This window comes from Pocillopora verrucosa, chromosome 6 (genome assembly GCF_036669915.1).
Source record: "Pocillopora verrucosa isolate sample1 chromosome 6, ASM3666991v2, whole genome shotgun sequence".
Lineage (NCBI taxonomy): Eukaryota > Metazoa > Cnidaria > Anthozoa > Scleractinia > Pocilloporidae > Pocillopora > Pocillopora verrucosa.
The window spans coordinates 13,535,939-13,556,563 of NC_089317.1; the positions used below are offsets into that span (position 1 = coordinate 13,535,939).

The 20,625-nt window shown below is 40.8% G+C and overlaps 2 protein-coding genes and 2 pseudogenes across 2 annotated transcripts; 2 read left to right on the forward strand and 2 right to left on the reverse strand.

Annotated features, from left to right (window-relative positions):
- The first annotated feature begins 1,598 nt into the window (after positions 1-1,598).
- LOC136281878 (uncharacterized) lies at positions 1,599-4,798 on the forward strand. The gene is made up of 5 exons (XM_066168917.1): positions 1,599-1,767; positions 1,935-2,122; positions 2,320-2,795; positions 3,343-3,768; positions 4,222-4,798. The coding sequence occupies exons 1-5, from the start codon at positions 1,599-1,601 to the stop codon at positions 4,796-4,798; spliced, it is 1,836 nt and encodes a 611-aa protein (XP_066025014.1).
- Positions 4,799-7,153: 2,355 nt separating this feature from the next.
- On the reverse strand, positions 7,154-8,406 carry LOC136281879 (uncharacterized; annotated as a pseudogene).
- Positions 8,407-13,776: 5,370 nt separating this feature from the next.
- On the reverse strand, positions 13,777-15,059 carry LOC131776113 (P2X purinoceptor 7-like). Its single transcript, XM_066168918.1, has 4 exons — positions 14,984-15,059; positions 14,754-14,936; positions 14,482-14,614; positions 13,777-13,957 (listed from the first exon to the last, which is right to left on the reverse strand). The coding sequence occupies exons 1-4, from the start codon at positions 15,057-15,059 to the stop codon at positions 13,777-13,779; spliced, it is 573 nt and encodes a 190-aa protein (XP_066025015.1).
- A 433-nt stretch (positions 15,060-15,492) lies between these two features.
- Positions 15,493-16,687, forward strand: LOC136281880 (uncharacterized; annotated as a pseudogene).
- Positions 16,688-20,625: the final 3,938 nt, after the last annotated feature.

The following is a 20,625-nucleotide window of genomic DNA, read 5'->3' on the forward strand; positions in this document are numbered from 1 at the left end:
GGTTTTCTCAAGAAAAAAATCAGCTCTGCCTTTTTCAATGTAAAAGCCTGGATCTGATATTCCCTCGTTTTGAATAAGGCACTTAATCTCCAGCAATCCAAATTTGCTTCTTGATGATGGATCAAACACTTTTCCATCTGGGGTTGCACTGAGATAAGGAAATTTTGGATGAACAGAGATGCCGGCATCAAATATTGCAAAACCTGGTACTTGCTGTTGCATTTTTCTGGCATATATTGTTCATGCAATCTTTCCTTTTCCCTTCCCATGCGAAACAGCTCGTATGTTAGACAAATCCTTGGGGCAAAAAATGTTCTTTAGCTTTGACTCTGAAGGCCTCTGAATCCTTGAATTAACGTTTGCAAAATTTGATGCAGTAAGTCTGAACTGATGCTTTTTTAAACATTCAGCAGATTCACCTTGCAACACTGTTCTCTGTTCTAAAGAGTTAGATTCACTTTTATCTATCACTATGTGGTCAGTGAAGATAGAAGTCAAGTCAGGCTGGTTTAACATGTTCAGTTCAGTCAAATCGAAGGATGTCCTGTTGTCAATACCGACTGGGAGATCAGTAAACTCAGAACATTGCACGGTTACATTGTCTGCAACAAAATTGCCCCTTATGAGGCTACTAACAAACCTTGTATTGGGTCGACCATGGTCTTGTAACTGATATGCCAAGCAAGCACCAAGCAGAACGTTTCCAAATACTGTGTTCATCAGGAAGGATTGCTTTTGATCACTTGATAAATAAGAAAATGGAGGAGGGATTTCTTTCCGTGTCAAATTATCGACCTTTTCCATCATATGGCACTTTGGAAGACCTTTTCTCGTGGCAGGGCTTCTTGCATCGTCCGGTTTACATTTTACAGGATCTCTCTTTCTTTCTTCATCACAATCGGTTTTAGCACGGGCATAATGAATCCCCATCACAGGTAAAGGGCAGATGAAAGAAGCCCTGCGGATATGCCACGATTGAGGGCGACTAGTACAAGTAACGTCATTAGGTATTGTCATGTATGCTATCACGAAAGTATGATAAGCATCATGGGATGCAACAAACCATGAAGTTTTAGATTCGATATGGCTGTCGTGTGATACTGTACATAACATGGTGTCGGAAGTGAGATCTGAATTCCTCCAAAACACAAAGTTAACACGGCACTAAACGACAAGAGTGATTCGCTATACTCTCCATCAGACGAGAGAGACGACATGGAAGGAAACTCTGCTCCAAAGATGGATTGGACGAGCAAAGATCTGCCAACTACGTGGAAAGCATTAAGGCAGCATTGCGAGTTCACGTTTGGAGGACCTCTAAAGCGTAAAAGCGAAGAAGAAAAGTGCAATTATTTGATGATTTGGGCAGGAGACAAAGGTCGTGACATATGCAATACGTGGGAACTAACTGCAGATGAAGCGAAGAAACTCGAGACGTATTACACAAGATTTTAAACCTATGTGAAGCCCAGATCGAACAAGGTGTTTGCCAGGTATAAATTTCATTTGAGAGCGCAACAAGCCGAACAGCATTTGAACAGTTTCTTACTGAGTTGAAGCTATTAGTTAAAGATTGTGGTTACGCTGACCCTCATGAAATGGTGCGACACCGAGTTGTGATTGGCTGCTATTCGTCAAAAGGACGAGAAAAACTCATTCACGAAGGCTCGGACCTGACCCAAGAAAATGCTATTGACATTGCCCAAACGGAAGAAATATCACAAGCTCAGTTGCAGACCATGGCAACAGGAAATCCAAGCATAAATGGTGTGAAGACAAAGAAATAAAAACCCCTGTTCAAAAGAAGTTTGGAAAAGATTGTGGTAGATGTGGCTATCAACATGACAAAGGCAAATGCCCAGCTCAAGGAAAGAAGTGCTCAAAATGTCACAAGTTCAACCATTCTGCCAGTTTTTGCCATTCGAAAAACTCAGATAAGAAAAGAGTGAACTGTGTAGATGAATGTAGTGATGATGAGTTCTTTATTGGATGCATCACCTCAGTTAATTCTGAAGACACAAGTGAATGGTGTGAAAACCTTAAGATAGAAGACAAAGTTGTAAAGGTCCAACTAGATACTGGTGCTAAAGTTCTGCAAGACTTTGCTTCTCGCTACCCCTGCGTGAAGACTCAAGTCAAACTGAAATCCTATTAAGGCCATCAGTTTCCTACCAAAGGAGTAGTGACATTACCTTGTGAATGTAAAGGCAACACTTTTCAAGTAAATTTCCATGTAGTTGAAATGGAAGCCCCCCTACGATACTTGGTGCCCAAACTTGCAAAGACCTTGGTCTTCATGCCCGAGTGCACCTACTTCAGCAACAGTCTCTCAACGTGTCCTTGGGGAATGACTCAAAAGATTATGAGCAATACTCAGATCTATCTCAAGGCCTAGGTTGCCTTCCAGGTGAACACACAATCAAAGTTGATTCAAGCATTTCCCCTGTGGTACATCCACCACGAAAAGTGCCTGTTTCCCTAAAAGAGAAAATCAAAGAAGAGCTTGATCGGATGGAGAAGGCAGAAGTGGTAGTTAAGCAGAAAGAGCCTACTGACTGGGTGAATAGCATGGTAGCAGTCGTAAAACCCAACAAGCGTCGCATATGCATTGACCCGCGAGATTTAAATGAAGCAATCAGGAGGGAACACTTTCCGATGACTACTATAGAAGAAGTTGTTGCTGATATGCCTCAAGCAAAAGTGTTTTCAGTCCTTGATGCCACCTCAGGATATTGGCAAGTGAAATTAGATGAAGCTAGCTCAAAGCTTTGCACATTTAATACATCCTTTGGAAGGTAACAGTTCACAAGGTTACCTTTTGGAATAAAATCAGCCCCTGAAGTGTTTCAGAATCACATGTCAGAGCTGCTCGCGGATATGGAAGGTATAAAAGTGATTGTTGACGACCTCCTAATATGGGGTAAAGATGATGAAGAACATGATGCAAGACCGAAACAAGCGTTAACAAGAGCAAGAGAAGTCAATCTCAAGTTCAATGCAAAGAAATAAAAAATTAAGTAAGAAGAGTTCCCTATGTTAGCCATGTCCTAAGTAAAGATGGTTTAAAACCAGATCCAGAAAAGATAAGGGCTGTAAAAGAAATGAAACCCCCGAGAATGCTAAGGAACTGAAAAACATTCCTCGGATTCATTCAGTATCTGGGAAAGTTCATGCCAAATATGGCCACTGAAAGTGCACCATTAAGAGAATTATTAGAGAAGAATGTTGCATGGCACTAGGATCACCTGCAAGAAGAAAGCTTTCAGAAGCTAAAGCAGATGGTCTCCTTAACACCAATCCTTGGTTACTATAATCCCAGTAGGCCACTATGCCTCTCTGTAGATGCAAGTTCAAAGGGCTAGGTGCTGTCCTTTTGCAAGATGAGAAGCCCCTAGCCTATGCATCAAGAGCCCTCACGCCAACCCAGCAGCGGTATGCACAAATAGAAAAGGAAACCCTTGCAATTGTGTATGGAGTGCAGAAATTTCATCAGTACATCTATGGAAGAACAACAGACGTCGAGACAGACCACAAGCCATTGCAATACATCTCAAACAAGCCCTTGCATGAAGCACCACTGAGGCTACAGAAGATGATGCTGATATTGCAGCGGTATGACTTAAAGGTGAAATACGTACCAGGATCTGAACTCTCTGTTGCTGATGCACTAAGCAGAGCATACTTGGAAGAGACTAAAGAAAGCCTCATCCCAGATTTGGAAGTAAATGAAGTTCAGCTTACAGCTCACCTTCCCAGTTCACAAGAAAGGTACTGTGAATTCCAGCAAGCTACTGCAGCTGATCCAACCCTGCAAGTCTTAAGTACAGTAGTTCGTAATGGATGGCCTTGTCACAAACAAGAGCTACCATTAGCTGTCCACGAGTATTGGTCGTGCTGATGAAATTTCAGAAATTGATGGGTTGTTATTAAAAGCACAGAAGCTTATTGTTCCTCAGAGTAAGAGAAAAGAAATGTTAGAGCTCATCCACGAGAAACACCAAGGCGTAGTAAAATGTAAGAAGCGTGGCCGAGACATTCTCTTCTGGCTAGGGATGTCATCCCAAATTGAAGAGAAAGTGTCGCAGTGTTCCTTGTGCACTCAGTTCCAGAGAGCTCAACCAAGAGAGCCAATTATCATTCAAGACCTCCCTGACTGAATGTGGTCGAAAGTTGGAACTGACCTGTTTGAATATTATGGAGTTCATCACCCGCTGTGTGTAGACTACTCACAAAAGATCCTTACAAGGGATTGCTGAACTATAGAAACACTCCTTTGGATGGTATAAACCTTTCACCTGCTCAGCTGTTCATGAGTCGAAGATTAAAAACTTCCCTACCAATAAAGGTTGATTTGCTTAAACCCCAACAATCACCAGAAATTCAGCAGCACTTTCAAAAGAGAAAGGAGAGAGAGAAGTCCTATTATGACCAACACAGTGGGAAAGAGTTACCCCCCTTAACTCCAGGTGAGAAGGTGTCAGTGCATCATGAGAATTGGATCCAAGCTACAATTGTAAACAGGCATCACAAACCAAGGTCGTACATTGTTCAGACACCTAAGGGTAAATTCTACCGAAGAAATCGAAGTCATCTTCGCATGAGAGTTTCACAAGCAAAAGGGACTGATGCAACACAGATCGCACAACCTCAGAAAGCCACTCTTCCCACCCCAACTAGTATCCAAAGCAGACCTTGTAGACCAGGAGCAAGTACAGACCATGGTCTGCCAGCAGAAATTCGTACTCGGTCAGGTCGGGTCGTTAAGCAACCCAAATACCTGAAAGACTATGAACTGTGAACTTTTAGGAACTGTTAAGTTAAAGATGTTGACCATGAATTCATTTGCTTTCTATGATTAAGCTTTCTTTTATTTATTTATTTTTTTTGGCATGCAGTTGTTTACAGTTTGTCACAGTAGTTTCTTTGTTGATTGTTTAAAAAAAAAAGGGAGATGTCATGTATGCTATCACGAAAGTATGATAAGCATCATGGGATGCAATAAACCATGAGGTTTTAGATTCGATATGGCTGTCGAGTGATACTGTACATAACAGGTATATCTTGAATGTCTAAACACGAATAATCATTTAGTTGATATAACAATGCCAAAACATGATTGCAATGTCCACCGCTTCCTCCTTTACAAGAACAACGTGCTCTGGAAACTGCTGCCTTATCATTATCTTCCTTTAAAATTATTGCTAAATAATGCAGATCCTCTCTCTTACGAGGAGAGGAGCATGGTGATTTCCTCTCGGTTCTTAATGACATGAATTGTAAAAGAAAAGTTCAATTATATTTGCCTAAATGAAATTTATCTCGTGATATTATATACATTGGCTGCAACCAACCAATTCGCCATTGACATCGTAGCGGCAACCTTGTATCTGGATGATACCCCCAAAAGAATTGAGGCCAGTGATGTGCTTTGGAGATGGGAACTGCCTTTTCAAGGCGGTTTCCACCATCTTATTCGGAAGTGAAGACCATCACACCGAACTCCGTATGCGGTCAATTTTGGAGTTAGCAAATAAAGAAAAAAAGGATTTAGACGACAATTATCTGCAATTTTTAACGGGCGCACATGCAGTCGTCAAAAATTTGTTGCCAAGCTCCGTCCACTTTATCTCAAGGAATTCTTCTTCATGCTACCGGAACGAAGCACTAAGAACTATCTAATCCAGTACCTTTGCCAATATGTGGCATATTTTTGCTCTTGTCAATGTCCTTGGTTTTCCTGTGCATTCGGAGTACCCTGCTGTACAAAATGCTGGCACAGATAGGGCCCTCAGGAACATTAACGTGACACCATCGGCATCCGCGAAGTCCACTTGTAACCAATGTATCTGTTCGATGGGGTCCAAATTATTTTGTGCCCCTTCTACCTGCCGAGAGAGAGCGGAGAATGGTTTACAGCCACGTCTAGAGGCACAAAACGGAAGGTGGGCACCCCAGGAAACTCTGCCTCTCCGACTAAGCAGAAAGAACCACTTACCATCAACTTCAACCATCAACCGCCAAGCTTTCGCCATCAAACGCTAGTCCTGCGCTATCAATCACACCTCCGCCATCAACCGCCAGACCTCAATCAACCACACCTCTCCCGTCAACCGCCACACCTCCGTCACCAACCACGCCTCCTTCATCACGTACGCCCCCGCCATCATCTAAGCTTCAATCCTCTGCAAAACCTCATGCATCTATATCAACACGTATTCCATCTGACGATAAGCCAAAACAAGCAAGTCAAGGGGCGGCTAAGTACCGCAGTTGTTTCCAAAAGGCATGGTCCAAAGGGTGGAGCTTCATTGTGGCATTAAACGACCCACACAGTTTTCACTGTGTAATAGGCAACCGAGACGTTACCTGTCCACACCCAGGGAGAGCCAATGTTGAGCGCCTCATGAAAAGTATTCTTCATGAAAGCAAGATGAAGGGAGCTGAAGGGCTATGCAAATTACCATTTACATCCAAGCAAGATCCTTTCGCAAGAAATAGTTTAGCGGTTATCGACCAAAATTGTTCAAACTAATGATAAAAGCATGAAACTTTGCCACAACACTTATGACCCTAAGACTAACATTTTCTGATATAGAGCCAATCCAAATTAACTTCTGGAGACGAGAACCACGCATGTCAGAACTTCGCTTACATGGAAACGAGGTTACGTATAAAAAATCCTCTTAAACGACATTGCTTGAGAATATTTGCGACAAAAGCTTTCAAACATGACCAATGAGTCATTTTCTATCCATTTGTATTCATCTTATGCCATAACGTGACTATCCTCTTTGACATTTGTCATAATGTTTGGGTTCCCTGCGGTTAAACGTTAACTATACCTGTTTACATTATTTTCTGAATCACGATTGGTAAAACATGTTTATCCTAGAAACATGCCGCTTATATCTTTGCTTGATTTGACATTCTCTTAGGTTACTGTAGTAAAACTTACCACCTATTTTAAATAAGCTTTGGTTGATATATTTGGGATACCTGTGGTAAATTGCTCAGCTACACTTCTCTGAACGGTGCTTCAGCTGAAATCCTAAGATGTTCTCCTATATAACTAAAATTCAATAATCGATTGATGTAATGCATAATTCTTGGTCGATCTACTCTAGTCGCTACTGAAATCGTTGTAAATTAATATTCATAGCTGTTGGCAGTTGGCGCCACAGTTGCACAAACCAGTGCATGTCAAATTAGCCTTTGAGCACTTGCATCGTCCTTTACTACATGAGGCTCTGCATCCACATCGAATGAGTTCGTGACAAGATTCCTTTGCTTACGGTAGGGCTGTCCAGAATGGTGACCATGAGTTGTTGAGCTGTTGCCACCCCCAGTCTGATGGGCTTGGAAGCCCTGGCTGACAAAGGAGGGTTTAGCCCCATACGTAGCCTCCTTGGAACACTGCTTAGGGTATTGACGTGCTGCTCAAGTGAGGCTATAGTGGGAGGGATGCTGTCTAAGCTTTTAGCTCTTTTTGAAAAGAGCTTTTGCCGCGCCTGGTTTACTTTCACAGCCATGCATTCCTCTGCGATCTCTTGTGGCGACGCTTTGAGGAATTTTAGCACTGGTGTCAGTTGAGGAAACACTTTCCACACATCCCAAGCCGTTTTTTTCCACGCCCTCCAAAAAACGAAACAGTATCACACCCTGTTAGTGCATGGAACATTGGTGGGGTTGAGGCTTTATCAGGACCAAGGGACATTGCTATGGCATGTGCAGGGATATTCTGTACATTCTTTCCAGGTCCATAGGTGACCCAGAGTTCATCTGTTGGAAGAGTGCCAGCCACTGAAATAACAAGTACAACAACATCTTTATTATTGCTTCTAATTCTAATTCGTCGATGTCCTCTTGAGGCTGCATCAAGTACATGGACCATAAGGCGAGTATCTGACTCTTCATATGTGCAAGACGCAAGTAAGCTGATCTCCGTTCTTTCATTACGCGCTATGACACCCTCACCACAGGTAGAGAAGATGCTCTTACCCTTGGGAACCACCAGCGTAACTACCTCAAATAAAATAGATACAAATATTTGTGATTAAACCGTGTATAATAAGGTGTTTGAAGTCAGTTAAGAAAGACCCACTTCTGTTATAGAAGTAGATAATACCAAGTACATACCTTGTTTGCAATGAGTTTGAAAAGTTCGTCTTTATTATCATCAACTCGCAGAAAGCCTTTCCAGTCAGCAGGAATTCTTGTTGATGGTAATACTTTACGCCGTTGTCCAGAACCTCTCTTTTCTGGCGATGATCTCTTCAGTGAATCATCCTGATAGACATGCCAGACTAGGTCAACCCCTCTCGCTGTTTCAAAGTGTTTGAGGATGTAAGGGGCGATCACGATACTAAAGTATTCATCAAACGTGCGTGCTATTCTTGGTTGTAGCATCTGCACAGCAACTGCTCCATCAAGAATAACTGCATCAGCGACTGTTTGAGTTGCAATCTGTGCTGATGTGCTGAGCAAACACCTCACTAAGTCTGCCTTCTGTCCTCCTCTCAGCTGGCCAAGCTGTGAAAGTGATGGCCGCCATGGTTGGTTCTCATACTTGAAGAAATCTTCCAAGTTTCCATCACGAAGTTGACATGCTATTTAAAGCCGCAAAAATAAAGCACAGTCCTCCTTCAAAACTTCCACTTTCGCCCTTTCTTTTGAAACGGTCTTTTTTTCCTGGACGTGAAAGTGGGAAGATTATCCTTCTTGAGCGGTTGTGTAACAGGCTTGCTTCTCTCGACGAACCGCTCACTGAAAAACAAAGTGAACTGTTCCTCACCAATTTTTGTAACATTGCAAACGGTTTTCATCACCGTATCATCCATGATATCCCTGGTATGGATCGCTATCAGGTTTCCTCCTCCTTCCAAAAACGGGTTGCCAAGTTCTTCAATGACGATGGCGTATTCAGTACGTTTTTGCAGAATGCATTCTGGATACCTGACTTCTGCTCATGATGGTCATTTTCCTCTGTTTCATTGTTGCTACCTTCGAACTCTTGAATCATCCTAGAGAGCTCAAGATCTGCTACCATCCATCTTCTCAAAGCTGATGGGTTCTCCGTGAGACCAACTGAGCCTCCTTCCCCTTTAACATTGGCATTTTCCTTCTCGTGCGCATGATCAAAGGCTATAGCCGAGAACAGCTTCGTGGTCTCGTGCACAACAAAGTAGCCTTTGTTGAAATATTTGTACACACCTGCATGCATGAATGGAAGGACACGCATGTCTCTGTAGTGAACTGAAAACCGCCTGGCGTAATTAGTCCATCAAAAACATCCATGGCACTATCTCTCACAAGACATTGATGTACATGGGGAAGTCACCTTCTCAGAAGGCTCTGACAAGGCGCTGACAGATTAGTTCCAGATTTAGCACTGAAGACCACTACTGAAACTGCGGTGACTTCTTTGTCATTTCATCTTTCCACTCTTCTTTCGAAAACATGTTCTCTTGCTTATTCTCTCTTGATTTGGCTTGATATTCACTGTAGGCTTTATTCATCAGAATATGTAGACTTGCAGCTGTCACCTGGTGTGCACGTCGTGTACGGGTCACATGGCTGGCCGACAGGAATGACTCAGCTACCCCCTGTGTTGCTACTCCAGCATTGCATAAGTTCTGTCCATCCACTGCCACTCAGCCACTTCCCAAGCATTTTTAAGGAAGCCATCTCTATGTACAATCCCCCAAGCATTACGACAAGGTTCGCTTCGCTGAACTCGGCAATGGTCCATTGAATTTGCTTTGCTAAGGCAAACAGTGGCTGATCTAATGCGATGACTGGTGTCTGTGAGGGATTGACATGTTCAACAGCAGACTTAACCACACGCATACTGTGCGCTATCATAGCAAACGAATTTGCGTTTTCAACAAACACTGGCAGCAAGGAGATTATCGCAGGCTTAAAGTTAAGATTTAGAGGCTCTGTATGCCGCCCATGAAACAAAATCTCTGGGTTCAAGTTTCTCCTTTGCAACTAGTTCCTGGGTATTTCGGAGCCAGTCGTCTTCATCATGGTCACATTCATTTGAAAGGGAAATGCGGGATACTAATTATTGTTTTGGTACCTCGGGTGCATTTGAATCACCGCCTGGTACTGCCATAGGTGTAGCTTCGCTGTAACTTGACGGCAGATGAGAGATGGTCTTAGTGATGGAGACTTATTAGGATCAAAGACGTCGATATCTCTTGGTGATCCCATTTCATCATTGGAAGGATGCTGTACAAGAGGAACTGCTGTACCATGAAACGAACCCTGAGAGGGGGTGGAACTCAGATTGTGATCAATGTTATCAACTACTGCAGTGGTGAATAGTGTCTCTCTGAGTTTAGATGGACATACAACTCTTTCATGCAGATACCTTTCAATTACACTGTTCGTTATTTCGGAAGACATGGAGAGGAACCTGTCGTATGAAATACACATTCCTAGGTTATAGAAGGTACCAATGAGAGACCATTCTCTGGTCGCTCCATGTATTTTCAGAGCAGTACAAATTGGCAGCGGGTACTCTCTTGATCTTATATGATGTATGCTGCCAGTGGCCTCAGGACGATTGCGAGGTCTTGAAATGCTGTTGATTACGATCAACTGCGCGATAGAGAGACAGGCCTGGCTTTCCGAAGGTTCGGCCTTAGTGGTGGGACCTTTGATTATCATACCAACTAATGTTATACCAAGGAGACAGGAACAGCATTCTCCTGACATTCTAGTAAAAATGTGCCGTTGAAGGAGTTTTTTATTTTCAGGATCTCTCTCCTTATAATATTTGCTGCTCTAGCCAGATAAACTGCATCTGAATCCATCTTTTTAACCTTTGACGGCATCCCGCCGATTTCATGTTGCAACACCAGTTGAATTTCCCTGCCCTCTACATGCGCCGTAAGGTCGGGAAATGGTGCTAGCACTCTCTTCTTAAGCCATGTTGCGTTAACTTTGCCATACTCAACATCTAGCTCTTGTAGTTTGGAGGTATAATATCTCACTAAATCTGAAAGCAATAGTATTGCAGGCTCTTCAACTTCTAGACATTGATCAATATAAACAATAAGCTCTGCAAATGCAAGCTCCTCAACGTCCATTAACGTATCATCGGCAGGTTTTGAATCGTGTTGTTTGAAAGGCCTGGCACTATTGTAAAGTCCAACGAAGCACTTGACATGGTATTTTGCCTCCATGGCAATTAAGTCACCAGCCGACAGCTAAGCAATGCGTTTTCTGTCATTCAGAAGAACGGCACAGTCTCTGACTTTCTTGTCAACATTAAGGGTTGATGCACAATGAAGATTACTGGAACTATCATAATCGTCACAGAAAAAACATAGTGTCTGAGAGTTGTAACGTCCTACACTAGATCGTCTCGCTTTAACCGGACTCGATGAAATGGTTTCTTCTACCTCGTGTCTTTCCACTTCTGAATCTTCATCAAGTCTTCTTTTCTTTTCACGCTGTAGCTTAGTGTTATTAAAACGATCTCTACAAGATTTATGCCAGCAGACTTTGTTCTGCAGTAGTGTTTGTTCATCTATTGGCGGCTCACAGTCAGTCGCTTTTATTCCAAGCCTCTGGAATTCCTCTACATTATGAACAAATGAAACGTAACCAGTGCCAGCATTTTTCCTTTTAGAATTTGCAAGGCACTGCAAGCTCTCTCCTGTTGATTTCTGACAAATGATGCAACGCTTCCAATCCATGGTTAACTAAAAAGGCGAAATTCCCTATTTTACTTTTTTAATCTCCATACAATGAAAAACTAATCTATTCATCTACTGGTATAAAAACATTACAAAAAATATCAAATTTTAACAATGGCATTTTGTGATAAGGATCAAATAACCCATTTCGTATGGCAGTAATCTAAGAAAATAATAGATATTAAAATTGGAAATCTGAAATACTTTCTACCTAACTGAAATAGATGTAAGTACACATGGAGGCTGCCATCTTTAAGAAGAGTCGAGTCCTGGGTACTAATACCTAACAAATCTCTAAAAGGTTGCCTGTGACCATGCTGCTTCTGGCATTCATTTTTCTTTGAGAGCATTTATATCTTGTGCTGAGGGTAAAACCTTGTACTCTCTAATTATGCTTTAAAACAATTAGTAATATTCAAGTGAAGAATCGAAAGCGCACTTAATAAAGTAAAATAGCTGTATTAAGTAAAGACAGTGTTACATCTCTAAAGCTGTGCGATTCCTCAGCCCTGATGATAAAACTAAAGTTTTGTGACCCATAAGCGGGACTTCTATCGTAGAGTTGTTTTGTATTCCTACAATTTTTTTTCTATATTTCACACACCACTCATCATCGAAATTTAACCAAAGGGTACCCAAATATTAAGATAATTATCAAAGAAGATAGTCACGTGATGGCATAAGATGAATACAAATGGATAGGAAAATGACTCATTGGTTATGTTAGAAAGCTTTTGTCGCAAATTTCCCCAAGCAATGTCGTTTAAGGGGATTTTTTATGCTTGGCCTCGTTTCCATGTTAGCGAATTTTTTGGCATGCGTGGTTCTCGTCTCCAGAAGTTAATTTGGATTGGCCCTATATCAGAAAATGTTAGTCTTAGGGTCATAAGTGTTGTGGTAAAGTTTCATGCTTTTATCATTAATTTGAACAATTCAGTGTTTTTTTGGTGGATAACAGCAGGACTAAAAGGTCTGTTTAACAATTTGACTATGAGGTCGAGCACTATGATTATTCGCTCTTGATTTCTATCGCGTGATAGCTGATGAGGGTGCAACTCGTATCAACTATCCCGCGTAGAAATCTAGAGCGAATAATCTAACAGTTTTAGTGTAATTCTCGATTAATATTGGAAAAACTGGATTTGCTTCATTGCATTGTTATTTTTAAAGGGGAAGTACGGTCTAGAAAAATTTTACTTCTATTAATAGAACTTTTCCACAGGAATTCGAAAATAGTTGCCGTTTTGTCCAGTTTGCTTTGCAATTACGACAACAGCGCTTTGAAGTTGCTCTTATCTACCACTTTCGCGACTAGAAAAACGCCATCTTGGACATGACGTCAGCTATGACGTAGCAATAGTCAAACCTTGTTGTTCATCGCTTTGACCTGGTTGACTTGATTGACCTTTCTGACGAGTATTTCTAATGAGGGTTTAACTATGGTCAACTGTCTTGTGGTTAACTGCCATAATACTTACAAAAATACAAAAGGGAAAGGAGTAAGCTTCCACAAGCTACCTGTAAATGAAAATTTAAAGAAAATTTGGCTGGCAAAAATAAAACGCGAGGACGCTCTGCCGAAACCCGAGAACTGCTACGTCTGCTCAGATCACTTTATCAAGGACGACTTCAAGCGGAATATTCAGGTATGAATATTTGACCTTTGCTTCAAACTGAAAGCTATGTTTACCTTTCCCATACTCGAATTGTATTTTTTTCTTTAATTTTATTTAAAAGAACCACTGTAATAGCAGCAAAACAAATTGAAGCTCGCATTGGTGATTGACCACGTGAAGTAAATTCAATCGCGACCACCAAAAGAGGACCTTCTCGCACGGCATGTATCCAGATTTGGAAAAAAATTAAGCAAGTGAAAAAAAAAAAAGAAATACAAAAATCGAATAGTCCGCCTAAAATGGCACTAGCATTTACATTGTCAGTTTTCTATTTTTGGAACAGACTGTTGAAGGTATTTTAATGATTGGAACTGGAGCCGATACCCTTATAGCGCCGTGGACCTCCTTGAATGTTTAATAAAAACAAAGACAAGTTTATTAATTAAACGTGACTATCCCGGCCATGAGTCATTGTCCTCGGCATCTTTAAAGCCTGTATAATTTCTTGCTGCATCTGGGTAATTAGGTCTTATTGATGCCACAACACACGAAGGAATCACGCGTCTGTTCCCTTTACCAAGTCTGTTATAAGTCCACCAAGTAAACTGTCTATAACCTGCCAATCGCATACTCCTAGGAAAAAACAAAAGACATTGATACATGCTCGGTACAGAACCCAGACAAATGCAGTTGAAACGAACAAATTCTACTTCGCCAAGCAGGGGCTCATTTGTAATGAGATCAATATCTTAAGCTAACATTGTGTGACAAAGGGAGACTTCCTGAGGCTCGCCGTTTGACTAAGGCTCTGTTTACATGTAGCAAGTTTCCCTTTCTTATTTTCCCTCATTAAGTGATGTGATGATTCTCATAAGAACTCCTTCTTTCAATTTTGTCTCGTCCACGTCCATATTTACTCATAATTTACCTCCATTAGGAAAACAAAGCGCACAAACTGAAGAGGTGTACTGGCTCTTTACAATTAAATATAGCGATGAAGTTCACCCTTCAGACAAAAGACTACAACACCACTTGTATTTAAAGGGCTGACAACACTGCATTTGTTTCTTAGGGTTCGCGTCACACGAACTCGTAAACAACTAAAGCGTTTTATTTGCATGAATTTTGTGAAAAATATTTATTCTGTCGGTGCTTACTCATTTGACGGATAATCTTCAAGTCTGTCATTTCTCACATGGTGCATGCCAACTAGGGCTGTTCTCAAGACGTCCGCTAGTAAACACACGGGTCCAAATGATCCGTGCTCTGTAATACACTGAAGCTTGTTGCCTGCAATTTCAGTGATAGTTCATATCACTCAGTTAGCAGGGTGAAATAAATCCATTGCGGGCACTGCGCCGTTCTTTTGTAAAAAAAAAAAAAATTTTCACTTTAGAAACAAAGATTTTATTTGAGAAGAATTAATTACCTTCCAGATCGAGTCGATCACCTAGTACATCCATTTCTTGGCAGCATATACACTCGTTTTCTGTTGGCATCTCTTGACAGTTGCCGCAAGAGCACCATTCGCGATTTCCAAGACGTGAGCGCGTAAATGTCTCTTCTTGTATCTCTTCCTGAGTTTCTTTGTCAACAGAAATTTCTTCTTCTCCTGAAGATGAGCTATGTTGCACACAAACATGAATGGACGAATTACACCGTCTGGATTAAGATCCAAGTCGAGAATTGAGTCATTATCGCTCTCCTCGCCGCTGTTTTCTATGTTTTCATCCATCTTAGTCGACATTACAACGCTTGACTATTGCTACGTCATAGCTACGTCATAATAAAGATGGCGGATTTCAATTCCAAAATGTCAATTTTTTCAACGTAATTTCTGGCAACAAATACACTTAAAGCTCAAATGAATTGCCAATTATGAAAAAACAAGTCAGAAACTTTTGATATAGGTAAACTTTTTCTAGACCGTACTTCCCCTTTAAGTATAAAACGGCATCTACCGCTTACATTTTCGCTGCTTCATAATAATATTAGCAGTTGTCAGAATTTGACAAGATTGTTTGGGTTTCAAAACGATTATGTATTTTATAGCATTTTCGTCTCTTCGGTTTTAGCAGATCAAATCAGAAGTGCTGTTTACCAGTTTCTTGATTGAGCACAACATACTTCTAAGTGCGGCTGATCATGCCGGTCCACTTTTCAAGCAAATGTTTCCCAACTCCCAATTCCCAATATCCATACATGTTGAACAACTGGTGATCGACCTTTGTTGCCACTTCGATAAAAGCTCCAAGCACAAGGATCTACTGAAAGAATACCAGGAGTTTTGTAGTGTCAAAACGGTAAAATTTTAAAGCATAGCAGTATGTAGACCGAATTCTGAGACAATATGATGCCCTAAATTCATATTTTTCTTCCTGTGCACCTGAAAAAAAGAACAAGGAAGAATCCAAGGTAACTCTTTTGTTGGATAGGTTGAACGACCCCATGACCAATGTTTACATGCTTTTCTTACATAGTGTGTTGCCAATTATTGACTCTTTTACAGGCCTGTTGGAATGTGAGGAGCCAATGATCCACAAAGATGGCGAATGTATAAATACTTGATTGGCAAGAGAGTTATTGGGAAGGTTTATTAAACTCCAATACATCCGTGATGCAGAATCTTTGCTTGACATAGACTATACCAATCCAGGTGTTCAACTTAGTAACCATCAGCTCAGCTCAGGGTTTCGCAACTACACAGTTTATTAAAAGTAAAGACCTTGAAGGGACGCTAGCAATGCAGCGTTTTTATGAAGAGGTCCGCGACTTTTTTACAACAGCTTTGAATTACATCAAAGATAAGTTTCCTTACAATGATATAGTGGTTAACTACGCCGTAATTTTAGATGTGACAAAGAGAGCGAAAGTAGATGTCACAAATATCTACGCTCTCTTAGAGAGATTCTAAGGACTGGTGGAGGAAGACGAGTTGGCTTCCCTCGAAAACGAATTCTTAGAGTACCAGCTTCTTGATGATAGTGAACGACCAGAAACATCCACTGTTTTAGAAGGTGGAGCATTCGTGAACAGAAGGGTGGACCTGGTGTGGTGTGAAATTTTCAATATGAAAAATCCTGTTACAGGACAGCAGAGATTTCCTTACTAGGAAAGTTTATCACTGGCCTCCTTGTTATTCCGAAAAGTAATTCCGACTATGAGAGGCTATTTTCAGTGGTACGAGAGAAAAAAACTGAGTTGCGCTCCTCCATGACGGTAGACACGCTTTCGGCATTGATTGCAGTAAAGGTTAACCTGTTCCGTAGCGTCAAATGCCATCATTTCAAACCCAGCAAAGACGTTCTTCATAAGGCTAAGAATGCCACCCTTGCACCTCTATCTTCAAATAGGAATCAGTGACATGGAAACTGTAACTAATCATTGATAACTCATTATCATGTACTGAAAAATTTTAAATATAGCAACCACAAATACAATGACATTAACGATGTACAGTAGACATCCAGCATTGGTTCAATGTCGAGGTCATTTTGTACTTACAACTTACTAGGCTAGCTCTAGCACGGACAGCAGTTTCACTTATCAAACGTTTTGAGCCTGATTTTCCCTCCTCGTCTAAAATAAACTTCCTTTGCTATTCAAACGTCTTCATTACGTTCGAAAGCCATCGAAAAAGCTTCAAATAGCTTTGGAAGTGTTCGTAACTCATCGCAACATCTTCGGACATCTTCGGTTGTCTTCGGAAGTCTTCGGGGAATCGTCGGAAGTTGCCGGAACATTTTCGGAAATTCCGGTCATGAGGGGATGAAAATCTCACTCGAAAAAGTTGGCAAATTTATGCAACTTTGTGTCTTTTAGTCCTTTTAAGATGTTTTGCAGTCATTGCGGCAGTATTGTGTAGGATACTTTTAACTTTTGCGTAAAGAATGGAAATTTAACGTCCAATAACACTGAAACTGCTGCCGATCGTGAAGCGACTTCCCCTCACGAAGAAGCTGTTGCTGCTAGCATTAGATGATGCCTGCTATCCCTAGAGGGCTCCGTCAACAAAAAAAACAACGGCTCCTTTGGGAGCCACCAAGTCAATGTCCAATGCAATAAAATTGCTGTATTTTTAGTTGATAAAATTTAAAAACTCAACGACGACATGTCCGTTTAGTATATTAAAGTGTCCTGGTGGAAAATATAGAAAATGTTTATCTGGTTCCCAGTCAGGATAAGTCACTGAATTACGTTTCTTGTTAGGATTTACTACCTTTGTAATATCCAGTACAGTTAAATTTTTTAAAATACCAATAAACAAATTGTTGTGTAAGAACAGGTAATTTAGTGTAAACAACTGGGTTGAAAACGCTCGAAACGTCAGCTTTTTTACCCTTTACGGTGGTTAATTTACGTTTTCAACCCAGTTGTTTACACTAAATTACCTGTTATACTCTCCCACCGACGCAGCACCACAGTTTCTTTAGAAACTTACCCCTTTATCCATGTTGTGTAAAAAGTCTAGCATAATCTTTGTCGTTATTATTTACTGTCAGTTTCCTTTACACCCAATGCGCTTCAATTTAATTTCCAGCAGCCTTTCTCTGACAAAATACAAGACCCTAAGTTATAAGTTTCAGATTCTTAAAACATCCATTTTAATCCCAAACCAGTTGCTCATCTTAGTAACCATTCCTTCAGTAACCCCTAAATCCCATTCAATAAAAATTGCGGATTATGTCAGGCCAATATATTTCACAACAAGACATCTTTGCAGTTGTCACTTGCATCTACTGGGAATGTTACTTTATAAAGGCAAGTACTTGTCCAAGAGAGTAAATAGTGATCTTGCAACCGTTCTCAAAGGCCACTCTACTATGAAAAAACTTGTTATCACTGAACGATCCTGATTTCAAAATTGCATCCAACCGAAAGGAGAGAGAATCTCCACTTTTGCCGCCAAACTCAAACACCTCGCTTTTAACTGCAACTTCTGCACACATCTAAATGAAGCACTAAGTGATTGTTTCGTCTGTGGCCTTCGCAGCAAGGACATCCAGAAAAAGTTTAAACCGAAAAACACAACTTCCACAGAGTTCTCAAAAATAAATGAATAAAGCAAGACTTCAGTTTTACACGCAATTCATGGAAGAAAACAGCGAGGATCAAAGAAAGTTCAAAGAAGCTTCTTACAGCAGAGAATAAACTGTCATTCCCTGATCGCCTGGATAAAAATAAACTCGCAAATGAAATTGCTAAGTTTTTGATGACAAAGGTTGATGGAATTCACAGTGAAATTGATTCAATGAAAAAAGCTTACAAAAAAAAAAGACCACAGCACAGAGACAGTGCTTTTAATAGTCTTGAATGATGTCTGCATCAACATCAATCATCAAAATGTGACGCTGCTGGTCCTTTTTGATTTGAGTGTTGCATTTGACAACATGGACCATGACATTTTGTTGGACCATGATATTTTGTTAAGCTTTGGGCATCACTGGTAACACCCTTAAGTGGCTAATGTCATATCTGTCTGGGTGTTCTCTGCATGTGTTTGTTGATGAAGGGCTCTCTGATAGCCTTCATTCCCCCCTCGGTATCCCACAAGCTAGTTGTCTGGGACCGTTATTGCTCACCATGTACATTAGTAAGCTATTTGAAGTGCTCAAACGTCATTTGCCGTCAGTACATGCATATGCTGTATCTATCGTTTAAACCTGACAATTCTTTAATGGAACAAGATGCTATGAAAATAATGGAGAGATTTATTCACGACATCAGGATATGGATGTTAACAGACCAACTGAAACTGAATGACGATAAAACTGAATTCATGGTTATTGGGACGCGTCATCAGCTTGGTAAAGTGAGTGCTAGTGAATTGTCCATTGGTTATTCTAAGGTTGTCCCGGTAAGTACTGCAAAGAATCTCGGGGTTTGGCTGGACACACACTTGAAACTGGATACCCGCATTACCAAAATGTGTAATGCAGCATATTATCACCTGCATAACATATGAAGGATCTGAAAGTATATTTATGGTCTCCCTAAAATTCAAATCGACAAGTTACAGAGAGTACAGAACGTGGCTGCTAGACTTATACCAACTATTTGCGTTATTGTCACATCATGCCAGTATTGCATGAGCTACATTGGCTATCATATCATACTATCATATTATTAATAATTTTATAATCAATATTTTGCTTTTCAAAGTATTTTATATTAGTTTTCAAATGGCAAGTATTAGATAAGGTTATTTTGAGATAGTAATTTCGATGATGGCGAGATCTGCAGACACAAATTTATGTTTTGTTTTTAGTTGTAAGGTTTACTTATTTTATTTCAGTTGTGTTAAAGCGTGTTAGATCATATCCATACATATATTGTGCTATATAAGTATTAAATTATCAAATTATTAGTACAAAGAACAATGGCATTGAAGTACCTATTGAACTAAACAGAATCCTTCTCCTAATGGAATTAGACGTAGGCGCTGGAGTGTCAATTATATCCCAGGAGACTTACAACAGGCATTCCAAGGAGATTCCACTTCAACCCTCCAATACCTGTCTGCAAGCCTATACGAGGCACTGCGTCCAAGTTTTGGTCAGTTCCTTGTCCAATTCAAGTACCAAAATCACAATGTCACTGTGCCACTCCTTGTGGTTAAAGGCTTGCGACCATCCCTTTTTGGAAGAAATTGGCTCTCGCGTATCAAACTGGATTGGAAGCCAATATGCAGTATCCGTGTCTCAGGAGCAGACCTCCCACATGATGTAAAGACACAATTGCACACCACAATCCAGTGTCACACTGGAGGAATCACAGCCAAATTGGAGAAGAAACCTGGTGCTGAACCAAAGTTTTGCAAGAAAGCCAAGTACCTTATGCTCTCCAGGAAGCAAATGAGGCCGAATATCACCAACTTGAATCCAATGGTATTATGGAAAAGGTCCAATTTAGCTAGTGGGCAACCCTTATGGTTCATGTCCCGAAGGCTGATGGCACAACGCGGTTGTGTGGAGACTTTGCTGTTACTATCAACCCCCAACTCAATATTCCTCAGTATCCAATTCCCCTGCCTGACAATGTCTTTGTCAAGCTGCAAGGAGGAAAACGATTCATCAAGCTTGATTTAAAGAATGCTCATCAAAAGCTCCCATTAGAACCTGACAGTCAGCAGTTTGTAACCATCAATACACATTTTGGTCTGTATTGGACTACAAGGCTACCTTTTGGTATTGCATCATCCCCGGCAATTTTTCAGCGGACAATGAGCATCATTCTTCAAGGTCTTGAGCATGTTGCAGCCATTCTAGATGACACTCTGATCACGAGACAGGATTATGAAC

Excerpts from the sequence above, each read along its gene's own strand:
- LOC136281878 (XM_066168917.1), top strand. The coding sequence starts at position 1,599 with ATGGTGCGACACCGAGTTGTGATTGGCTGCTATTCGTCAAAAGGACGA. Across the intron at positions 1,768-1,934 it reads AGGAAATCCAAGCATAAATG|ATAAGAAAAGAGTGAACTGT; the intron begins GTGTGAAGACAA and ends CGAAAAACTCAG. Across the intron at positions 3,769-4,221 it reads CTTCCCAGTTCACAAGAAAG|ACTACTCACAAAAGATCCTT; the intron begins GTACTGTGAATT and ends CGCTGTGTGTAG.
- LOC131776113 (XM_066168918.1), bottom strand. The coding sequence starts at position 15,059 with ATGGATGAAAACATAGAAAACAGCGGCGAGGAGAGCGATAATGACTCA. Across the intron at positions 14,937-14,983 it reads CTTGGATCTTAATCCAGACG|GAGAAGAAGAAATTTCTGTT; the intron begins GTGTAATTCGTC and ends GCTCATCTTCAG. Across the intron at positions 14,615-14,753 it reads TGATCGACTCGATCTGGAAG|GCAACAAGCTTCAGTGTATT; the intron begins GTAATTAATTCT and ends CTGAAATTGCAG.